The sequence below is a fragment of the Neomonachus schauinslandi genome, chromosome 10 (genome assembly GCF_002201575.2).
Source record: "Neomonachus schauinslandi chromosome 10, ASM220157v2, whole genome shotgun sequence".
NCBI lineage: Eukaryota > Metazoa > Chordata > Mammalia > Carnivora > Phocidae > Neomonachus > Neomonachus schauinslandi.
In genome coordinates this window covers 92,889,638-92,913,288 of record NC_058412.1, presented here as the reverse complement: position 1 = coordinate 92,913,288, position 23,651 = coordinate 92,889,638, and the positions used below count along the sequence as shown (strand labels likewise).

The 23,651-nt window shown below is 37.4% G+C and overlaps 1 protein-coding gene across 1 annotated transcript in view; it reads right to left on the bottom strand.

The window, feature by feature from the left end:
* RALGAPA2 (Ral GTPase activating protein catalytic subunit alpha 2) overlaps positions 1-23,651 on the bottom strand; it is a 334,819-nt gene that overhangs the window by 171,057 nt on the left and 140,111 nt on the right. Inside the window, exons 19-23 of the mRNA XM_044918716.1 lie at positions 22,757-22,847; positions 21,172-21,348; positions 7,732-7,925; positions 6,840-6,938; positions 6,451-6,606 (exon numbers count right to left, since the gene is read on the bottom strand). Of these exons, the coding sequence (XP_044774651.1) occupies positions 6,451-6,606; positions 6,840-6,938; positions 7,732-7,925; positions 21,172-21,348; positions 22,757-22,847 (717 nt within the window). The remainder of the gene's footprint in view (positions 1-6,450; positions 6,607-6,839; positions 6,939-7,731; positions 7,926-21,171; positions 21,349-22,756; positions 22,848-23,651) is intronic.

The window sequence follows — 23,651 nt, the reverse complement described above, 5'->3', positions numbered from 1 at the left end:
TAAAACCATCTTATATCCTGATGTCTTGGAAGATACATCTCCCCATTCTTAAAAACCTCAGGAATAAGGCCTGGGATTAGTCCTGTTTTTACTCACTATAAAACCCTATAGTTCTAAAAAACTATTTTCAAATGAAGCTTTTATGTTAGCCTTCTAGAGTTCCTCCACTGATACACATCAAGGCATTACTTAATCCTCTAAACATCAGTTAGACCTTTAAATTTATAAATATGCATTTTACCCTGGTAGCACTGAATCAAAATCCCATGAATTTAAACCTTGGTAACAATCACTTGCTGTACAGAATAAGCACTTTAGAGATATATTAGAATTACTTCCTTGGATATGAGATAAAACAAGGTCCCTAATTTGCCATCTTAATTCTGCACTTTTCCTGAAACTGAATACTCATTTATGTTTAGCCTTAAATGTATTTATAAATTTATGTGCATCTAACACACAGTTCTAGTTATAAGTCTAAATTTTCAGCAAAGAACAATTCTTTGTCTGAGAAAAGGTGATGCAATTATTACATATCACTGCATGATACAGGCTGTCTGGGGTTATTAAAAGAGTCAGGTATGGCCAATTTACAAGTATCACCCCTGCACCTTGCTTTCATAGCTCACTGCTGAGTCTTACGCTCACTGAGGAGCCCCTTGGGATCTTTTTTACAAACGACTGTTTATTATTATATTATTCCATCATATACCTCATGAGAGGAGGTTGTAACTTCCGTTAAGAAAATCATGAGCTATTTTGACTTCTAAGAACATTACTCTATATATGATGTTTAAAATTATGTTTTCTTTAACGTTGGTGTGGTAAAAAGTTCACTAAAATATGAAGTTAAATGAAAGCAAAAGATTCCTAAAACAAGTTAAATATTCTTGGCTACAAAACAAGTGGCTAAAATTAAGGGGGGAAAAAAGAAATGCTACAAGTGCATTTAGTGACTGAAATATGAGCCATGTTGATCATGTATCACCAGCGCTCAGCGTGGTACCTCGCAGAGTAGCCACTGTCTGAGCCAGGTTCTTACTTGCAGGCAACAGAATCCACCCTGCTGGGATGAGGACAAAAGGGATTTTTATCAGGGCATTAGATGGCTTATAGAGTTTCTAGAAGTGTTGGGGAACCAAGTATGAACCCTCCACAGCCCGGAACAAGGTGGCAAGTAGGAACGTCCAGCTATATACCAGAGTGATTCCAGCAGAGATGCTGCTGCCTGCCCTGGTCATCACGATGCAGGGTCCGGAGCAGAACCTCCCCATGACCCAGCTGCCGCCCGCCACTCCCTACGCGTGCTTCCCAGCACTGCCATCTAGGTGCCTCTGCTGGAAGGGACCTGGTGGATGTCGACCCAGCTGCAAGGAGCTGGGACACATATAGTTAAGCTTTTTAGCTTCCATCACAGAGAAGGCACAGCGGGCAGGGTGAGGAACGGGAAGAAAGTGAGCCAGTGGCAGGAGACACACAAAAAATGTTTCTGAGTCACAAGAGGGTTAAATAAATATTTTAGTTAAGTCTGACCCATAGCATGGGGAGTGGGTATTTCTCCACATGTTCTGAAATTCCACAATGCCTAATTCTATCTTTTAGTCAAACCATTATGTTCAAAAGTAAGAAAATATATGGGGAAAGAAAAACATTAACATCCTAACATATTAAAAAATAAAATACACTCAGTTACTAGAACTGCTGTTCTTTTCCTCATACTCTTCAGTATTATTACAAGGGCTCACCTAACTGAAGGCTGTTGTGTCCAGGCTCTGAGTTGAGTGTGTTACATATTTTATCTCCTCAAAGTCTTCAAACAACCCTTGGAGGTAAGCAACATAATTTCCTGCATTTGACATATAAGGGGAGCAAGGCCTAGGGAGGTCAAATGACTTGGCTAATAAGAGGAACAGCCAAGACTAGAGCCCAGACAGGCTGTCTTGAAGCCCATGCTCTTTAACTATTACACTGTATCACACCATATTACGCTTAGTCATGACTTTCTACTGTTATGATTCAAATCTGTCACTTGACGGTTACCTCCAGGCTGAATAATACATATTTCTCCACTTGAGAGAGGCCTCATGTTTTTTGGTGTGTTACAAAATTACAGATGAAAATGACAAAGACCTACATTTCCCAAAGTTTCTAGATGCAAATTTGCAACAATAATTTTACATTAATGTAAGCTTTGCCCTTAAAAGAGACTTTAACTTTGATGTGTAACAAACTGCATTAAGACGTTAAATCTGTAAGTCATTGTTAAAAAATAGTTTACTTATTTTAAGCAAAGAAAATGTTCCAGTCTTTGATATATGTTCTTAGAAACATGAAAATAAAATTCCTTTCCTCAACTGTCCTTTTCCATTTCACACATATTGATCTTTCCATATGTTTTAAATAACGATGAAATTAATAGGAACTGTTTTTAATAAACCCAAATCATGGTGCTTTTCAAGTCCAAATATTTTGGGGAAGACTGAGGTGAAAAAGCTGCTTAAGCATTAGGAAAAACTAAGAACAACCAAGAACAGCTTTAGAAGGGCAGTTGAAACACGGCGAGGAGCTGGGAAGGCAGCTGTGGAAAGCTATCTGGGGCTGGAGGTGGGAGGGTGCTCCAATCAGGAGGGCTCTGAGGAGGGGGGCCAAGTCCTGAGCCCAGGTCAAACAAGATGGAAGGAGAAACAGAACCAAGGACTGACTGACTGCTTGACCGGCCTGTTAGCTGTGAATCAAGGGGGAAGACATGCCCTGTTGGATGGAATAAGCCAAGCCTTGCCTCTGAATTCTAACAGCCTTTTTAATGTGTGGCACTGGGCAAAAGTTCTTGATGTTTTTGGAACCTTTGTTATTTAAACAATGGGTCATGATATTAATCTAACTGAATTGCAGAGAAGAATCGGTGGGACAACGTCGTGCAGGTCCCAGTACAGAATCTGGCACTGTGGATGCTGGGGAACTGAAGACCCTCTGCCCCATCCCCACCAGCCCACCAGACACAAAGCAGCTGGGCAGAGGGAAACCAACTGGAAGACCCTTCATAGGTAGGCTGGGTAGTCAGTCCCACAAGTCACCCCAAATTTTATTCATAATTTAGAGTTATTTTGAAAGTCTTTATGATCCTACATATTTTTTAAACCAGTAACAGGATCAATTTTTAAAAGAAATTCAGAGTGGAGGAAAAGTTTACAGCTATTTGAAAGCATTTTCTCAATCATACTAATAAACCATAAACTCAAACTGCACAAGTACTTGGGAAAATACTAGTTGATAAGGTCATTGTTTTAGCTATTAAATTATTAAGTTATTAAAATAGCTAAACCTGGTCCAAACAAAACAGTTGGCTTGGAATGCACTACATTTTGGCTGTTCAGTCTATGTACCATTATTATTTTTTAAATACAGAAAGGACTACAATAATGAATTGGCTACCATATTAAATGAAACCATGGTTTCATCTGATTGTATCACAGAACACGGTCTGTGAGACATCTATTTTACAAATAGGTTTAAAAAAAAATGTCTTCAATTACTATAAGCACCCTTATACCTAGAAAAAAGATTTTTAACATCTTAGAGCTTATTTCCAATTCAACACTTTATTAGTCACTACTGACATAGTTTTGATACCCTCATATTTAGGAAAGCATTTGTAAAATGACTATGCCACACCATCACGCTCACAGGGCCCTGGGTCTTGCAGCAGTTTTAAAGGCCAGCAGTGGCCCGTGAGCCGTACAGTGAGAGTTGTGCAGACAAGTGTGCCACCTGGAGGTGGAAGAAGGAAATTCACCTTGGATTTTATTTGTAAGACAAAACTAATAAATGTTAGACCATCTTAAATTATTTGCTATTACTTATCTTACTAAGAAATAAGGAAAATTTTTTATAAGGTTCTCTCTGCAAGAACAAAGGCTTTCAGTAGTAGGCTAGTGACTCTTTGAGAGCTTTCACAAGAAGGAAACAAGCCTTGAGATGGTACTAGTCACAGGTGCACAGTTCACCAATTAAAAAATTGAAAAAAATTGAATTTAACTGTATTCTCTACAGTAAGTGCTTCTTGTCTTTTTATAATTAATATAATATCTGTTTTCAGAAGAACACATAAGTTCTGGAACAACCACCATGATCCATTTAGGCATGTGGACCAAAAGTTAAACTAATTATCAGAGACATTTCTTACTTAAATGAGAAAAGTTTCTTTCATTAGAAGGTTTTCTGTGTAATTTTCTTCTGGAAAGAAATAAGGTTTATTTAGAGTAATTCTGTTTGGCAGACAGTCAGGGCTTCTAAAACATATACCAATAATTGTTAAAGTTACAGCAAAATAGCCAATTCTATTAAGCACACATAGAAATTCAAGTATCTAATGGCTAGACAATAAGCTGATTATAAACAGATTTATGGCATCCCTGTTTTGTCTTAGGATTCTGGATATTGGGATCACTGCTAGCAATGGGCCAACACTTAAGATTTACGTATTTTACAATGAACTACAAAAGTTCAAGCTTAACCAAAAACATGGCATATATTAAAATAATTTAAAAATGAAAATGACTTTACGTATGAAACCTGAAAACTCTCTTTTTCTACACTGTAAAATCATATTTTTTGAAATTATGTTTTGGGTTCTCAAACTCTGATTTCACCTCATGTTGTTTCATTTCCACTCCAACAGCCTTTAAAATAGAAAGATGATTCTAAATTCACATCCATTTATGTGACTTTCTGGAAAACTCATTCTAGGAATACTAAGTGTTTGTTGCTGCTGACTTCTAACTTGTTTTCATTAAATGAGAAAATTCTACAGTTGATTATTATTTCCAAGTAAATTTTTTTTCCCTGCAAAATCTTAGCAAAATACCTCTTTAAAGTACTGTGTTGTTAACTAAACCTTTGTCTTTTCTGTCACTGAGGGATTTCGTTATGATCTGTGAGAGTTCATTCTCTTCCTTATTTATATCCCTCAATCTTCCACACACCCTAAGTTGCATCATTCTGTGAAAGATGCTTCCACCTGCAATGATGGCTACAAATATCTGAGCACAGAATACAAACATTTCTGCTTTCACATCTTATTTCTGCATTTATTTAGGAAATAAATGAGACTGTGGGTCCAAGTCCAGCCTGTTACATAGAGATGTCCTCTACGCACTGCTGGAATTGGAGCAAGTATGACAAAGACAGCTCAGTAGGACAGTATGGTTATTACTTCAGATAAAAGCTCCATGATGAAAACTCATTGTGTATCAGGGGATGTATTGCAAGACTTTTAAATAGAGCTGAAGGGTCGAGAAGCTTCAAGAAGCATGTTCTGAAGCAACAGAGAAAAACTGGCTAATCTGGAGAATGACCTCTTACATGTATCCTAAGGGTATCAAAAAGGTCTGTGTGTCTCTATTATACATTCAAAGAATTAAAAAAATGCAGACAGGATGACTACTTGGTAGTTCATGAATGATTCAAGGTCACTGATAAGTAGCTACAATTTCAAGGGTAAATTCTGAAACACTCTCCATACCTCTAATTGGTCAAGAAGACCCAGTAATAACATGAAATGCTTTAAAACTTCTTGAATCTTTCCTATTCCTTCTTCCCATTCCCAGTGCTATCATCTTAATTCTCATCATTTTAAAGTTCTATATTCATTTAACCACTTCCTTATTAATCTTTCAGGCCCAACCTCCCACTCTATCCTACCACTGTCACATTTTCAAATCCATCTTCCAAACTGAGTCCAGAATAATCTCTGTGAAGTACAAACCAATCCTATCACTTGCCTGTTGGACATTCATACAGCCAATCAGGCCTCAGAGTTCCTGTTCCCATTGGCAGGGCTCTTCCCAAGGGAGACAGGCCAGGGACTGTCCACATCCTACCCTGCACACCCAGGATCTATAAGAATGGGCTGTTTCTAGCGGCTCCTTTGACCTGTTCCCTTTTTAACCACCCTTTGGAAGAAATTAAGATAACTCCTCATCTAGAAATGTCAGGACACCTAATTTATGAGTGAGGTCTTGTACAAAAACATCCTAACTACTAAAACAATAGTTTTCAAACATTTTTAAATGACCAGAATAATTTTCTTCAAATAATATCTACTGCAGAACACCACCAAAAGTGGTTGAAAGAGCATTTATGAATTTGACAACATAGGCTGAGGCTAGCTCATCTAGCACTATGTAAGCCACAGAATAAAGTTCAAGTTTGGTTGGCGCAATGCAAGGTCAGCGGAGAAAAGAAACAGGGATGTGATGAAATCTGATTTACATTTTTGAAAGACCAATGTGGTTGCTGTGTGTAGAAGAGTTGAAACTACTGAGAATTTTAATGTGCTTGATGTATTTTCATGAACCCTAATTTAACCTACAAAAAGTCAAATGCACTTTCCACCTTGTGGGCTTGTGTTTCCACCTTGCGGGCTACCGTGATAACAGAGTCACAGAATACCTGATCCTCGCTGGTTAATCCCAGGTGCATCACAAGGTAAAAATGCACCAGGAAGTCCGAGTTTGGCAGAACATCCTGGCGTCTGGTCATCATGGCACAGATCAGTCTGTAGGCTTGTAGTTTGCCTTCCTTATATTCATTTGGCAACGCTGTCGCCTGCCAAGGAGATGAGTTTAAAGATTTAATCAACTCCAGATGCAGAGCATTTCAACATTTCATTTACTTCTCAGTATTCCATAAGAGTTGTTTATGGAGATGAGGGATACAGTGGCTTTAGTAAGATTCAGCTTGTCTTCAAAATGTGCAGTCTTGGGCAATTACATTTTTTAAACTCAATTTCACAAAGGAAGAGGAAATTGCAATAAAGGAATAAACACATATCCACTTGCCTTAAATAGCCATGATGCAAACATTCTGAGTGGTGGGATCAGGACCGGTGGAGATGGAGAAGACTGGTTATCCAGGCTTATTGCCAGATTATCCCGTATCTAAGTCAGAGAGAGGAGAATTTTAGGAAAGGCCATGCTTAGCTTATCCCAACAATATTTCAATATTGTGTTCCATAGCCAAATAACTGCTTCTCATTAAATTTCTGTACGTTGAGTAAAAACCTACAACATTTACAATTTTTTCTTTTACTGTGAGATCTACTGTAATTTTGAATTGTGTCCCACTTACTGGACATGGTTTTAGGTTTAATACAAAACTAGGGCATTGTTTTCCCTAGAGTGTTATTGCCTGGGGAGGTCCTGAATTCTACATGGTAAGGAATGGCTTAACAAGTTATACTGTATAAATATAAATCGTTTTTGAAAAACAAAAAACTTTATAACCTAGGGAAATCATACATTATAAACAAAAACCAGAATGAAAACTGTATGTATTCTAAGATTCTACCTTTGTAAAAATGTATTTAGCCACAGAAATAAAACTATATACAGGTTATCTCTGTGGGATGATGATGTTAATTTTCTTCTTATGTTTTTCTATATTTTTCAAATTTTGTACAATAAAACCAGCATCACTTTTATAAAAGTGTATAGTGAATAGTACCCTATTCCTTTAATGTCCTATAGTAATATTCTCCATATGTATTAAATAACTCTTCTGCATTTATAAAATGACCAAATTGTAAGTTATTACTTACTCTTTAACAATCAAACATACTTTGTCTACACACCTAATCCGTGTTCCAGAATACATTAATTGCAACACAGTTTTTATGTTACATGATAAATCAATTTCCCCCATTAGAATAAAAGGTAATGTAGCAGGACATACCTTTGCTAGTTTGTACCAGAGTTCATAGAGATAGCCAAACACTTTGGCGTGAATCTTGGGTGACTGGATATTATTCACATCCCCGAGGATTCCCAAGATTCTTCGCCATAACACAGCAGCAGAGTCTGGGTGCCAACCAGTGAGGTTCCCTCCAGCAATTATACTACAGTCATCGGCAAGGCACTCACTGCTATCTATGGAGAAAAACATGTCTGTAAACACAATCTTGATTTCACCAGTACAATCTTTTCTCTTTAATGCAAATTACGGATGCTTGACAATTTATGTATTCAGAGTAAAATAATGAAGATGAAAAGTGTGCAATGGCTGACGATTTGAAAGGATAGAAAAGCTGAGTCAATGAAGAAAGGTCAAATGACTTTGATTCCTCGAACTAAAAGGGCAATAACCTAGAGATGGTAAAACCGTTTCTGGAGATCCTGGGAAGGGAGGGTTTCATAAAACAGGGGAGGGAGGGGAAGGAGGAGAACCTTGGGCAGGATGGGTAGGGAACAGGGCCATGAAAAATAGGTGGCCAGGGAAGACCTCATTGCTGGGGTGACATTTGTGGAGGCTGTTATTAACTCAGGTTTATTGGGGTATAATTTGCTTACAATAAATTTTATCCTTTTTACACTCGAGTTTTCAGAAGTGTATACAATCACGTAACTGTTACCACAAACTGTCATGAAAATTGATACAAGGAATAACCTCATCACTCCAAAAGTGCTCCTTTATAGTAAGTCCCCTTCCTCCCTCTTCTTCGCCCCTTGCAACCACTGCTGTTTTCTGTCCCTATAGTTTTGCCTTTTCCAGAATGTCATATCAATGGAATCCTACGGTATATATTCTTTTAGTCTGGGTGCTGTCACACAGCTTAATGCATCTGAGATCCATCCGTGTGGTTGTTTCTTCTTATTGCAGATGAATATTCCATTTTATGGATGTATCCCACTTTATCCATTCACCTGTTGAAGGACATTTGGATAGTTTCCTGTTTTTAGTGATTATAAATAAGGTTACCATAAACATTTGCTTACAGGTTTTTGTGTGAATGTATGTTTATAGTCCTCTTTTTAAAGACCAGAATCACAAAATGACAGACAGTATTTCTTTGATATTTCTTCCTTTTAGTAGGCCATATCTTCCAGGGGTGCCTGAGAAAGGGGCATGCCCCTACATATCTCGAAGTGTTTGTTCCCTGACTCGTAGTCCACAGTTTGGTTGGGTAGAGAATTTTATGATGGAAATGCTTTGCTCCAATTTTTTTATAGTTTCCTTTGTGATTTTAGCAGCATTCTGATGCTTGAAATTATTTCATGAAAAATTATTAACTCTGCAAAATTTTAGTAGCCTCTTTTTGTACCTAGTGTTCAGAAGCCTCATGAAGTGCCCTGGTATCTATTTCCAGCCACTGTATTTGCCAATTCATTGGTGCTTTCAACTACTGACTTTCAAGTACTGACTTCCATTGACTTGGATTTTATTTCTGCTGTCATATTTTTAATATCCAAAAGCTCTTTCTTGTTTTCTGTTCATTTTTATACCCTTGATCCTTGTTTCATGGATGCAATATATTCTTATTTCTCTAAAGATATTAATAGCTTTTAAAAATTTTATTTCTTCCCAGACTACTCCTTTTTTTGCTTTTTCATTCTAAATTTTAAAAAATTTTAGTGTTATATTAATTTCAGGGGTACAAAATAACAATTCCATAATTCCATACATTACTCAGTGCTCATCAAGATTAAGTGCACTCTTAATCCCTTTGGTGGGGGGATGGGTGAAACAGACTCCCCCATTTTTTTCAAACTCCTTTTAAGATACGCTCCACCCTACTTCATCCCATATTCTTATATTTGTCTCATACTTTTCGTATTAGACATCCTCTTCAAATGGCTGGGGATCCTTGGCTATCTGTTCATATTTAAGAATGGTCCACAAAGAGCTGAATGGAAGTGTAGTGCACAGGTATGATCTTTGTTGAGTTTCACCATGTTCTCAGAGAACCTCAGACATACGTATCTTTAGGGTTTTGGGTTTTTTTTTTTTTTCCCCAGAACTCAAATTCTAGGAAAAAGACTCTCTACTGCTCAGAGTATGCAAAATCTTATTTAGTTCCTTTGTTTTCAAGATAGCACCTCTACACTCAGCTCAGTATTGGTGACTCCAGGCCAGAAACCTAATTTATTTGCTCTTCCTTCTGGGATTAAATTCTAACAATCTTTTTTTTTTTTTTCAAATTTGAGGGTTTTTTTTATGTTATGTTAATCACCATACATTACATCATTAGTTTTGATGTAGTGCTCCATGATTCATTGTTTGCATATAACACCCAGTGCTCCATGCAGAATGTGCCCTCCTCAATACCCACCACCAGGCTAACCCATCCTCCCACCCTCTCTTAAACAGACTTACAGTCTTCCTGGTTTTACCTCCTGCTTCTATAGCTACCTCTTATGGACAATTTTCTAACCCTTTTAGGGAAACTGCAGTAACTGTAGTCAGGTTGCTTCTTGGCTTTCCCTTGTACTGACACAGGATTCGGTGTTCTCAGGTCTGCCGATGCCTTGGTCACGTTGGTCACGTCTTTTTTCCTGCCATCTTGTCCTTGTGGATTTATGTCTAACTTAACATTAGACAAATGTCTAATTTAACATCCCCTATTGCTAACACCTTATGTAAGTATGGTACATCTACTATGATTAATGAACCAATGTTGAAACATTGTTATGTAAAGTCCATACTTCATTTAGATCTCTTTAGTTTTTAACCTAGTATCTTTTTTTTTCCTGTTCCAAGAGTCCATCCAGGATACCACATTATATTTAATTTCATGTTTCCTTCACCTCCTCTTGGCTGTGTCCTTGTTTTTGATGACCTTAAGTGTTTTGAGGAGAACTGATCAGGTATTTCGTAGAATGTTGTTCAACTGGGATTTGTCTGCGGTCTTTCTCATGATAGGTTTTGTTTCATCATATTATTATTCTTTGCTTTCACATTTCTGAAGTGAACTTCTCTTAGCTCTGATGTATGTATGATGTTTTCCCAATATTTTGGACTTCATTTGCTAATACTTTATTTAGTTTAGTTTATTTGTTGATATGTTTTTTAAATTTAATTTTATTATGTTACGTTAGTCACCACACATCATTAGTTTTTGATGTAGTGTTCATGATTCATTGTTTTTGTATAACACCCAGTGCTCCATGCAGTACATGCCCTCCTTAATACCCATCACCGGGCTAACACATCCCCCCACCCCCCTCCCCTCTAACACCCTCAGTTTGTTTCTCAGAGTCCATAGTTTCTCATGGTTCGTCTCTCCCCCCGATTTCCCCCCCCTTCATTTTTCCCTCCCTTCTCCTAATGTTCTTCATGCTATTCCTTATGTTCCACAAATAAGTGAAACCATATAATAATTGACTTTCTCTGTTTGACTTATTTCAGTTAGCATAATCTCCTTCAGTCCCATCCATGTTGATGTAAAGTTGGGTATTCATCCTTTCTGATGGCTGAGTAATATTCCATTGTATATATGGACCACATCTTCTTTATCCATTCATCTGTTGAAGGGCATCTCGGCTCTTCCCACAGTTTGGCTATTGCGGACATTGCTGCTATGAACATTGGGGTGCATATGGCCCTTCTTTTCACTACATCTGTGTCTTTGGGGTAAATACCCAGTAGTGCAATTGCTGGTCACAGGGTAGCTCTATTTTTAATTTTTTTTTTAAGATTTTATTTATTTATTTGAGAGAGAAAGAATGAGAAAGAACACACGAGAAGGGGGAGGGTCAGAGTGAGAAGCAGACTCCCTGCCGAGCAGGGAGCCCGATGCGGGACTCGATCCAGGGACTCCAGGATCATGACCTGAGCTGAAGGCAGTCGCTTAACCAACTGAGCCACCCAGGCGCCCTCTATTTTTAATTTTTTGAGGAACCTCCACACTGTTTTCCAAAGTGGCTGTACCAACTTGCATTCCCACCAACAGTGTAAGAGGGTTCCCCTTTCTCCACAACCTCTCCAACAATTTGTTTCTTTCCCTGTCCATTTTTGCCATTCTAACTGGTGTAAGGTGGTATCTCAATCACACTGAGGTCTTTAACCCATTTTGAGTTTATCTTTGTGTATGGTGTTAGAGAATAGTCGAGTTTCATTCTTCTGCATGTGGCTGTCCAAGTTTCCCAGCACCATTTATTGAATAGACTGTCTTTTTTCCATTGCATATTTTTTCCTGCTTTGTTGAAGATTATTTGACCATAGAGTTGAGGGTCCATATCTGGGCTCTCTATTCTGTTCCATTGGTCTATATGTCTGTTTTTGTGCCAGTACCATGCTGTCTTGGTGATCACTGCTTTGTAATATAGCTTGAAATCAGGCAATGTGATGCCTCCAGCTTTGTTTTTCTTTTTTAACATTTCCTTGGCGATTCGGGGTCTTTTCTGATTCCATACAAACTCTAGGATTGTTTGTTCCAGCACTTTGAAAAATGTCATTGGAATTTTGATCAGGATGGTGCTGAAGGTCTAGATTGCTCTGGGTAGCAGAGACATTTTAACAATGTTTATTCTTTTTTTTTTTTTTAAAGATTTATTTATTTGACAGAGAGAGACAGCAAGAGAGGAAACACAAGCAGGGGGAGGGGGAGAGGGAGAAGCGGGCTTCCCGCCGAGCAGGGAGCCCGATGTGGGGCTCGATCCCAGGACCCTGAGATCATGACCTGAGCCGAAGGCAGACACTTAATGACTGAGCCACCCAGGTGCCCCAACAATGTTTATTCTTCCGATCCATGAGCATGGAATGTTTTTCCATCTTTTTGTGTCTTCTTCAATTTCTTTCATGAGTGTTCTGTAGTTCCTAGAGTATAGATCCTTTACCTCTTTGGTTAGGTTTATTCTAAGGTATCTTACGGTTTTTGGTGCTATTATAAATGGAATCGTTTCTCTAATTTCTCTTTCTACAGTTGCATTGTTAGCGTATAAGAAAGCAACTGATTTCTGTGCATTGATTTTGTATCCTGCCACATTACTGAATTGCTGTATGAGTTCTATTAATTTGGGGGTGGAGTCTTTTGGATTTTCCACATAAAGTATCATATCATCTGCGAAGAGAGATAGTTGACTTCTTTTTTGCCAATTTGAATACCTTTCATTTCTTTTTGTTGTCTGATTGCTGTTGCTAGGACTTCTAGTACTACGTTGACTAACAGGGGCGAGAGTGGGCATCCTTGATGTGTGAGATGGACTCTTTTTCCTTTTTCAATACTGACCTTGTCTGATTTTACTGTCTGCGGTCTTTCTCATGGTAAATAACAGAATTTAGGGAGCTTTCTTCCTAATCTCTGGAACAGGAAAAGATAGCTTCTCTTTTATTTGAAGCTTCAGTAAAACAGGGAATTGTCCTTTATTTTTATAATCTATTCAAATTAACCTACTATATTGTTTTTTAAAACTTATATTGTTTATAGTTCTGTTCCCTTTTCACCCTCATTAATTTTTCCTTGATTAATCATGCTTACTTGGCTATTTTATTCTTTTAAAGAGTGGTTTTTGATTCTTTGCTTTCTAGTGTATATGTGCATGCTCTTAGCTTTATTATTTCCTCTTTTATTAACTTCTATATATTACTAGTCTGCCATTCTTTTCCTAATTTTTTGAATAGGACACACAGATCAATAATTTTCTCTTCTCATATACACACCTAAGGCCATTTTTTTTCCCTCCATATAAGTCTTTAGTGACAATCTAGAGATTTTGATATGTAGCCTCCACTGTAGTTCAGTTTGAAATATTTTCTAATTCACAGTTTAATTTTTTTGGACTTAATTTATTTGAGGTGCAGTTTTTAGTTTCTTAATGCATTTTTCTTTTATCTTTTTGTTCTTAATTTATTTCATCATATTCACAGGATGTTTCAAAGCATGGACATGTGTTGAGACTTAATGATCTAATTGGTCAATTTCTGTAAATGTTCCACGTGCTTTTAAAAATCACACGTATTTTTAATTTATTTCAAAGTTTTTAATATATATCCATTCAATCAGGATTAATTATATCATGTACTTCTCTATTCCAATGTTTTTTTCTGCTTCACTCATCAATTAATGAGAACTCATTAAAATTTCCTACTACGATTATGGTTTTATCAGTAGTTCCTTATAATTCTGTCCAATTTTGCTTCATGTATCTGGAGGCTATGAAGTTCATATAAATTCAGAATTACTGCTCTAATAAGTCACTTCTGCTTTAAAGTTTATGTGACTGACATACAGTTAGCTCAGCAGTCTTTCTTCCTAGCTACCCATGTATTTATTTACTTACTTAGGATCTTCCTGTACATGATGTATTAGGGTTACCTCTTGTAAACATCATATGGCTGGGTTTTATTTCTTCAATCTAACCCAAGAGCTTCCGATTTTAACTGCAAGTTTACATGGTTTGTATTTATTATAGTTGCTGACTTACTTGATTTCATTTCTAACATCTTACTTTCAGCTTCCTGTTTAAGTCACCTTTGTTTTGCTTCTCTCTCTGTTTGTTTATTTAAACAATCTCTACACCCAATATGGGGCTCAAACTCACAACCCCAAGATCAAGAGTCACCATGTTCTTCCAACTGAGCCAGCTAGGCACCCCGCTTTGCTTCTCCTTTGAACCTTTGGAGGGAGTTTAAAGAGTTGTGTCTCACCTTCATCACTAATCCCCTTTCTCTACTGTCTTACAATATACATTCTGAACATAATCATTCCCAAAGTTCTGTTCCTCACCCCACACACAGACTGATTTCTAGGCAATTATCAACACCCATTTGAGTATCATTTAAGTATATAAGTTGGTCAAAGAAATTGAAGCACAATTTATGGATGTCAGGAACTCAAGGAGCCAACAAACAGCAAGGAGTTAACATGACAAGGAGCCAGGGCAGATCCAAGAACAGTTCTGTATCCTTCAACACTGTACCCACACAGTTGCTGATAGCTTATTATATTAATTATGGAAAGAGTCCAAGACACTGAACAAAGGATTTAATAAGGATGGCACATAGTGTCATGGAAAGGCCTTCCAGAACACAGAAGCACTGTTCCTTCTTAGAGGAAAACACATCTTTATTTCCCACAGTGGTATCATATAATCAGTTGAGGAGACACAATACAATGTGCAGATATAATCCAAGCTGGAATTCCTATATACTGTGCCTGAAAGACAGGAGGTAGAGACAGCAAAAGCCTAATTATGGGCCTTCTAGGTTCTTGACTTCTATAAAGCCTCAAAAGAGAGACCCCCTCCTAATGTTTAATCAGTAAAATAAGTGCATCTGTCAGTCTGAGAAGTTATGCTGAAGCCTTAATGAATGCTTGTAAATCAACATAAGCCCCCAAGTGAACAAATAGCATAATATGGCATTTATTTTTCTCATAAAGAATGTCATCATGTCTTTAATCTCCTTAGGGGTTAAAAAAAAAAAAGGTAAGGGGATTAGATGATTTGCAGCTTTGTTTCATCCCTTACTACCACCCAAAATGCAGCCATCCAAAGAGAGATCAGTCCCCAGCATTCCAATCACACTGAACTCTGGCTGAGTAACACTGCAAGTAAATGTAGGCCAGGTACCTCATCACCTGTATGTCCCTGCTACCTGCCAACTAATACTGTCTCAGTTATGAAAGAATCCCATGTAGAAACTCTGTTTTAATACTGCTTTGCTCTCAGAAAAATTTATACCTCAATGATAAAATCCTAGGAAACATCCTTCACCACATTATCAAAATGTGTTGAGTCCTTTAGAAGTATTTGAAGTGACTGCATGCTCAATATTACTGTGAAATTTTTAAAAATGAATTGAAATGTTTTTGCCCAAAATTATTCCATTCATGGCATAAGTAACAGAACAGATGCTGACATTTTACATGTAGATGGTTCCTCAGTGAAGCAGCACTTAATTAAAAATGGGGATTTGAGAGATTTCAGAAAATTTCATTTTCACCCTAAAAATACCAAGTATTTATTTTCTTTTTTATGAGCAAGCTAGCATGCTGGTCTAGTACTGTTCTGTTTCATTATTACTAAATGCTACAGAGCCATTTAAAAATTTTATTAATGTGGAAATTCTCACAAACAAAATCATATCATCTTTCTCCAAACACACATGATTTTAGCAGAGAAATCTAAAGTATAGAACTTTGCAAATATGCAAAGGATTTTAGCTATGAAATATCCTGGTAATTGGTAAAACAGGCCCTTAGAGACCACATGGTAATTTCACATGGCTGCAATTTTATATAGTCTTGGTAGAATGTTGAAGAAACATAGCTGGCACTTTGCAGATGAATTTCCCTTTCAATTTGAAAACTAAACAAAAGGCACAAACCCAAAGGCTCGACAGAAACACCTTCATTCTGGGACCAGAAAAATCAGGCCTGGATTTTGATGATCAAAAGTGGAGAAGTAGCGAGTTGGCGTTCTGTTGACCACCATTACAGCCTGACTCTCCTCTTCTTCCTCATCTGCTTTCCAGACATTGTTCATTTTAAAGATTTTAGAAGGTGAGCAACCAATCCCCTGGTAGTCTATCACTGTTAATTTTCTTATAATTTCATGACTTCAAAGTAGGTCAAAGCCTAGTGAAAATGCCAAAAGTGTGCACAATGGCAGAGAATGCTCACAAACCTTGTTCCTGCAAGAACAGTTTTGGTGGCAGGTAACAGTGAATGTAATTCACATGCACAGCTATAATTAAAAGCATAAGTGGTAAAAAGATTTTTATAACATTTGGAGGCAGGACTGTGATAAATACACTAAATGAAAGAGATTTTGAAACTGAATCTTACAGACTTTTTATTCTTAAAAAAGGTTAAAATTTAATTTCTGTTTGTTTTTTAAATTTTAAAATTCTTTTTTTTTTTAATTTTATTATGTTATGTCACCATACATCATTAGTTTTTGATGTGGTGATCCATGATCCATTGTTTTCATATAACACCCAGTGCTCCATGCAATTTCTGTTTTTAACTAAATAATACAGTAGCCTGCAACTTAAAGCTTATTCAGCTATTGATTCAAGTATTTATTGAATGTTCTCTCCTGCTATGCACCATTCTAGGAGTCAAGAATCTGCTGTGACCACAACTGACAACCCCTCACTCCTAAAGCTTATATTCCAGTGGGGTAATACCAAAGAGCCTCCTTCAAATAAACTAAATATGTTTGATACAATATCTTACTGAGTCTTATCTTAAAATGTATCACTGACCTGACAGACACCTGGAAAGGAAAGAGCACCAAAGCTGGCTTGTACCCTTTGGAGTTCTGTAAACCTTTAGAATTCTTAAAGTTTTTCTGATAATGAAAAAATCTTAAGTATGCTAAAGTTGAATTAATGATTGATATTTTTTTCATTGATATTGACTGATAATGATTGATGGCTTTTTTTTTATCTTGATTAAGAAAATCTTCCCTAACTCAAGGTCTTAGACATGTTTTTAGAAAATGTTTTCTTCTAAAAGTTTTAAAATCTTTTCACATTTCAGTATTCTATCCATCTATGAGCATGGTGTGAGGTAGGGATTCTATTTAGTTTTTCTCCGTATGGCTAAATACTTGTCCACAGGCATTTGTTGAACAATATATTCTTTCCTTGTCAGATCTGGAATGCCAAGTCTTTCATATATCACAATTCCATGCCTGTGTGGATTCAATATGTATTTTATATTCCATTCCATTAGTCTTAGTTGTCTATCCCTGTGATTAAAGCTTTCTTTAAAAAACTGTAACACTTATCTACTGCTTGTGGCTATCAGGATAAATGTCTTCTGTCTTCTTGGTAAGCTCTTAAGTCAGACACGGCTATGACTTATTCATCTTTTTATTTCTTATAGCATAAATATCAATATTTCTAGATTGTAAATTATTTGCTAAAAAAGAGATGAGGTCAATAGCAATACTGCTTCCTAGCTATAAAGTCATAAATATTTCCCTCCAAAATCATTACCTCAACAGAGCAAAATTTATGTATGTATTAGCTATATTTTATTATTTTCTGTATTCTTGATGCTCTGCCATCTAGGGTTTTCCTGACCAGGAAGAGACTGCCCCTCCCAGGGTTAGTTAACTCCTAGAGATAGCAAATAGTTCATGTGTCTTTCATACGTAAACCCACCAATCCAACACTCATACTTCCCAACTACCTCCTTTATCTAGCTGCTACACATCAAAGCCTAAGCACCCCACGATCAGGAACCAGGCAACCAGTCAATGTTCCAAAATCAGCTGAATTTATTCAAACTAGCCAATCCTAAATGTGCTTCACCAGCCTTGCCTTGAAAAGACAATAAAGGATGTTGCCCATGTTTCCTTCTCTCTCCCCTCTCCTGATCAATCCTGATGCTTCCCCATGTGTCTCCCCCACCTTGCCCCAGCATGGGATACCATGGCCCTGTTTCTACGGACCTATGAGTATAAACTTGTTCCTTCACAACAATCATTTCCATGTCTTCATGTCTTGCCATACTTGATTAAAACAAATCCCCATTTTGAAATGAAGAAAAATAAATTTAGCTGTTATTTTCAGGAAACATGTAATAATGTAAACAAGAAAACAAATATAAAACTATTAGCTTGCCAGTGATGAAGGAATTCAAGATTTCAGAAGCAGTTTATTATCCTAAATGTTTGATAACTGGTAGGATTATTCAATGAGAAAGAAGGAAACACTCAAATTGTTTGATCATTCTCTTTGCATGTCCTAAAGATCAGGCTAACATGAGTTTTATTTCGTACATTTATGAAGAAATTGTTCTCTTAAGAACAGAAAGTTAAATTCAGAACTGTGATAATCCTTAAACCTTATCATATTACAGTTTGTCCTTTTCACAGATGACAAGATGAACTATTGAACTGAGTGTACTGAGTCTCTATATTAGTATTTCAAAGAAGAACAAAGTATTTGGAGGAGTTAATCACAACATAGAGTGCATTATATAAAATTACCTCACACAAGTTTATTAAATTGACCTGTCCCATGCATACTCTGAAATGGGATCAAAACTAATCTTTCCAAAGGACAGACAAAAGAAGTAGGTACCCAATTTTCTTTCTTTTCAATAAAAATAATTAAAACTAGTTCTTGTTTAAGTAAATTCAACTTACTGAAAATTCACTATTGCCTTTGACAGTATTACGATGATGATTTCCCTTGGATAATCTGTATACTGGACCCAAAGAAGCCATTTATTTCATAAATATATAAATAATTCTCAAATGGTTTAAAGGGGGTTGCAGTTGTAATTTGAACAGCAATGCAGTAGAAAGGAGTAGACATAGCGCTGCACTGGAGTCAAAACACTCTGGAAGCCAGTTCCAACTCTGGCAATTACTTTCTAGACAGACAATATGATTTCTCTGTGTCCCGGTTTCTCCATTTCTAAAGCAACATTTATAAGACTTGGACTGCTTACCATCCAGAATCAGAGAAGATGACTCAAAATTCTTTGTAAACTGTTAAATCCCTTACAAATTTATAGTATTATTATTTAAAATTATTACATATATCTATATATCATTATATATAAAAAATTTTAACTCGGTTTTAAAAGAATCAAAAATTTGAGAAGCACAAATTGCTATCCAATAATTTATAAAACTAAGCACATGATTTTGCCAATCATTTTCTCACTGACTCTGCAAAGCTTCTACCATTGGCAGCTTTGAATACATAAACCAAAGATGTCCACTGTCTTTTAAGGACAGCACTGCAATATTATAAGGCAATGCATTATTCACTTATGGCTAAATGGTTTGTTTTTCTTCGTTCATGAATCTATTCTATTATTAAAATACCACACATTAAATACACATTAAGATCATACTTCTTGATCTTATCTATCTCACAGATAAACGATTTTATTCAACACCATTTTTCTATGTAAATTTTATGAAGTTTTGATGTTACTCCATCAGCAATTTCCAGGAACATTAGAGACTAGTTAAATTTTATAAAATAATTAATGAAAACCAAAGTTTGCCTGGTTAAAAAAAAACTAAGGCAAAATTTTAGACTTTACTTATAATTTTTAAATGATTTTTAGCATTTTATTTTATTTTATTTATTTATTTTTTAAAGATTTTATTTATTTATTTGAGACAGAGAGAATGAGAGAGACAGAGAGCACATGAGAGGGGGGGAGGGTCAGAGGGAGAAGCAGGCTCCCTGCCGAGCAGGGAGCCCGATGCGGGACTCGATCCTGGGACTCCAGGATCATGACCTGAGCCGAAGGCAGTCGCTTAACCAACTGAGCCACCCAGGCGCCCGATTTTTAGCATTTTAATAGCACTTTTTACTCAACTTGTGCTTTCTAGCTTGTTGTTGTTTTCCTAAAAGGTATCTGCACATAAGCATGAATATGGTAGGCCAGGAAGGACTTGTGTGTGTGTGCGTGCGTGCACATGCACGCATGTTTATAGCTAAAACTGCAGAGCGCTTCCACATGCACTGTTCTATGCACCTGGCTTATGTGTTTACATATTTATTCCTCCAACAATCTTATAATAGGGACTATTACTCTCTATATTTTACAAAATTGACAGAGAGATTAACTTGCTCAAGGCCACCCAACAATTAGTTGGCAAAGCCTGGATGCAGATCCAGAAAGTTTGCCTCTGTAGTCCATTCATGAATCTTAAAAATACATTACTCAGGGGAGAAAAGTAGCAAGAAACACAGAATATGATATCATTTTTTAGAAGTCTAAAATCTAAATGACATGATACATAGTTTCAGGATGCAGATATATGTGGATACACTATAAAGAAATCAAGGGAATTATTATTGAATAAATTGGGGCACCTAGGGCAACTGGATGAGGAAAGAAGGGAAGGGACTTGAGAAGGGCCTACAGAGAACTTCACTGGTGTGGGAGCCATTCTATTTCTTAGGTTGGGTAGCAGGCTCACACGTGATCATTTTATTACTATGGCCCATAACTTACATATAGGTCACAACTTACCTTGTATGTGTCAAACATTTTATTGTAAAAATTAAAGAAAATATTAATCAATAAGCTATTCAGACTCTTTGACTTATTCTGGATTTGTGATACATGTGAGTTTGATAAATCACTCTTCTGTTTCCAGAGTCAAGCAAATTTGGTCAGGGATGGCAAAGGCTTGGCATGAGTATCATCACTCGCTCCCATGGTGGACAGTGGTCGTCAGCATGGCCTGCTTCCTCCTGTGTCTAACCACTGTTTTAGGATCTTTTACACACTGGACTCGGAGAATTCATGACTGATTATGTACAGGTGGTTGGGGCTGCCACATCAATTTGGCTGGAGGTAGCACCCCATCATCATTGTGCTAAAGGATTCCTAGAATTCTTGCAACTGGGAAACTCTGGGATTCCCAACTGGTCACACTGGTGCCTCTTTTTCAAAGATGCAGTTACCTGTTAAGTTCGAAGCATCGGTGGGACTCAGTTGTAACCAATGGCGGGCATCGGAGTCAGTCACACCATCTGTGGGAGGGTTCAGTTCTGGGTCTTCCTCACAGATTGGCCATGGGCTCATGGACAGCTCTGCCTCATTGTTATAGCCCAGAGCTGTGTCACTGCTGATACCTTCACCTGGCACAATGGAAGAACCGAAGTCTGAGATAACAAATAGCTGCAAATCAGAATGTTCCCAATCACCAACATGCAAGTAACTAAACAGCTGATACAGCAGGAATCGTTCAGGGGATGGGGGCTCAAAAGCTGACATTGTGGGGATCTTGGTCACAAACAAAGCTCCTAGGTGCAGGGCATTAATGGTCATTATGAGCTCCCCTACGTATCACCAAGTGACAATCTTTTCAAGGGAGTCTTCAATTCAGTTATCCCATATCCCCAAAAGATTACATCAAGTCGTTCAGCTTTCTACTGCAACCTACTCAACTACGAAAGGGCACAGGTGGAAGAAGATGATGGGAATTCCTTTCACCACAAATGCAAGTTTATTCTACCAGCTACAAGAGCCTAAGGATGCTTTTTACCTTGAGTTCAATGTTTAGACCTAAACCCAGTGTGAATCTCCCAGGCTCACTGGGGGATGAGGTGTCCAACTGCAAAAGATTTTCTCCAAAAGAAATTCTCCCCTTTAAACACTAAAAAGTTCTAATTTGTCATAATACAATGATGCTTTCAAGGGCTATTAAGCCTTATAGAGTTATTTAGTCTGACACAAAACAGACCTAGACAGTCTGCTCCTCCAAGTCTTCTGTCTACTTCCTAACAGTTTTATGTGTCTACCCTTCCTGTCTGCTCTTTGCATTCACTGTTGACAGTCCCTCAGCCTTGCTGCTTCTAATCTGCTGTCCTCTCTTCACGTGCCAAGAGCTGCAAGTTGTCCCAGCCACCAGATAAACTGAAAGTTGCCCCAGTAACCAACGTGTCAGGTCCCTACCTTCATCTGCCACAGAACTCCAAGCCAACAGGGTCTGAAGGTAGAGCCTAAGAGGAGCTCCTCTGCCTCTACCAAAAGCACCCTAGATCTGCAGGAGTTGTTTACTACGCTTCTGAGAAGGGGGCAGCCAGGCAGCTGACTTCAGGGAAGCAGATTATTAGGGCCATAGTCTACATACAGTATATAATACGTCTAAGGATTTGAATCAAATTTCATTTTTTAAATACTTATACCATTGACCTCAATGTACTTCTGAAGCATTTTGCTCCTAGCCTGTGGGAACTTTCTGGGGAAGATCACTTTTCCTTCTGGGTCTGTTTGCTCACCCAGCCATTGGCCTTGCTTGTGCCTCTCAGCTGGAGAAAGGCCCAGGGTGGAATGACAGGCCTCTATGGCACACATAATGGACTGGATCTGTTTTACTGCACATGTGTACCATCCATCAATCCTGGGATTCCAGGAATAAAAATGTCCCATTTCACAACCATGTCTCCTCAAAGGATAAGATATCATACAAGTCAGAAAGTAGAAGAAAACAAAATAGATGACTCTGAAGTTAGATGAACAGAGACTGCATTTCCTGGAACTTACTCTTCTGTGTTTCCTTACATTTTCCTTGCGTCTGCTGCAAATCATCTTTTAAATCCAATTCTGCAGGGCTGCTGCTTCTTCGAACTAAGATCTTCAAACAAAAAGAAATAATACATTTGTGACAGGAAAGTTCTAATTTTTATAAGACTGTTAAGTTTCTAGTTCACATTTCTAAAGAAAAAGAAACAATAATAATAGCAACAAAAAATTGAATGATGTTTTCCATTTGAAGGATATGTGTTCACAAATTACTATAATTGAATTACAAATTACTCAAGATCTGAAATTTTTGGCTTCTCCTTTGTCAAGTGACATCCAATTAAACTGATCTACTGAGAAGGGACGCCAGTTTCTATGGAAATAATTTATTTTAAAGTTTTATTTGTACCTCTGCTTGAGCACACATACATAGTGAAACCAATTCTGCAGAAGGCCTGAGCTGCCCAGGAATGGTGAGGATGCTGGCAGGGAAGGTGTAAACTCTACCCAGACATCTAAAGGTCGCTCAGTGCCTCCTTGTTAAATATGCAACAGACTTTTCTGAGCACCACTCCACACTAAACCTTGTGCTAAATAGAGAGGACTAAAACATTTGGAGGCAATCTGTATGCTCTAAAATTTATAACTTGCTTGAAGAGACAAAACATACACATTACACAAAATGATTACAGGGTACATAAGCAAAATATGCAAGTAAACTCTCTCTAAAAGGTATGCAGAATAAAGTGTTACCTTAATTGGCTCACAGTTACAGGAGAGCTGTTCAAGAAGGCAACAGACATGAAGTGGTAGAGAGAAGGCAGGAGGGGATTCAAGGCAGGAAGCACTGAGTAGTAATCAGCAAGTTCTATGTGCAGGAAAAGAAGCTGATTATATAGCAGGCCATGCAAGGCAG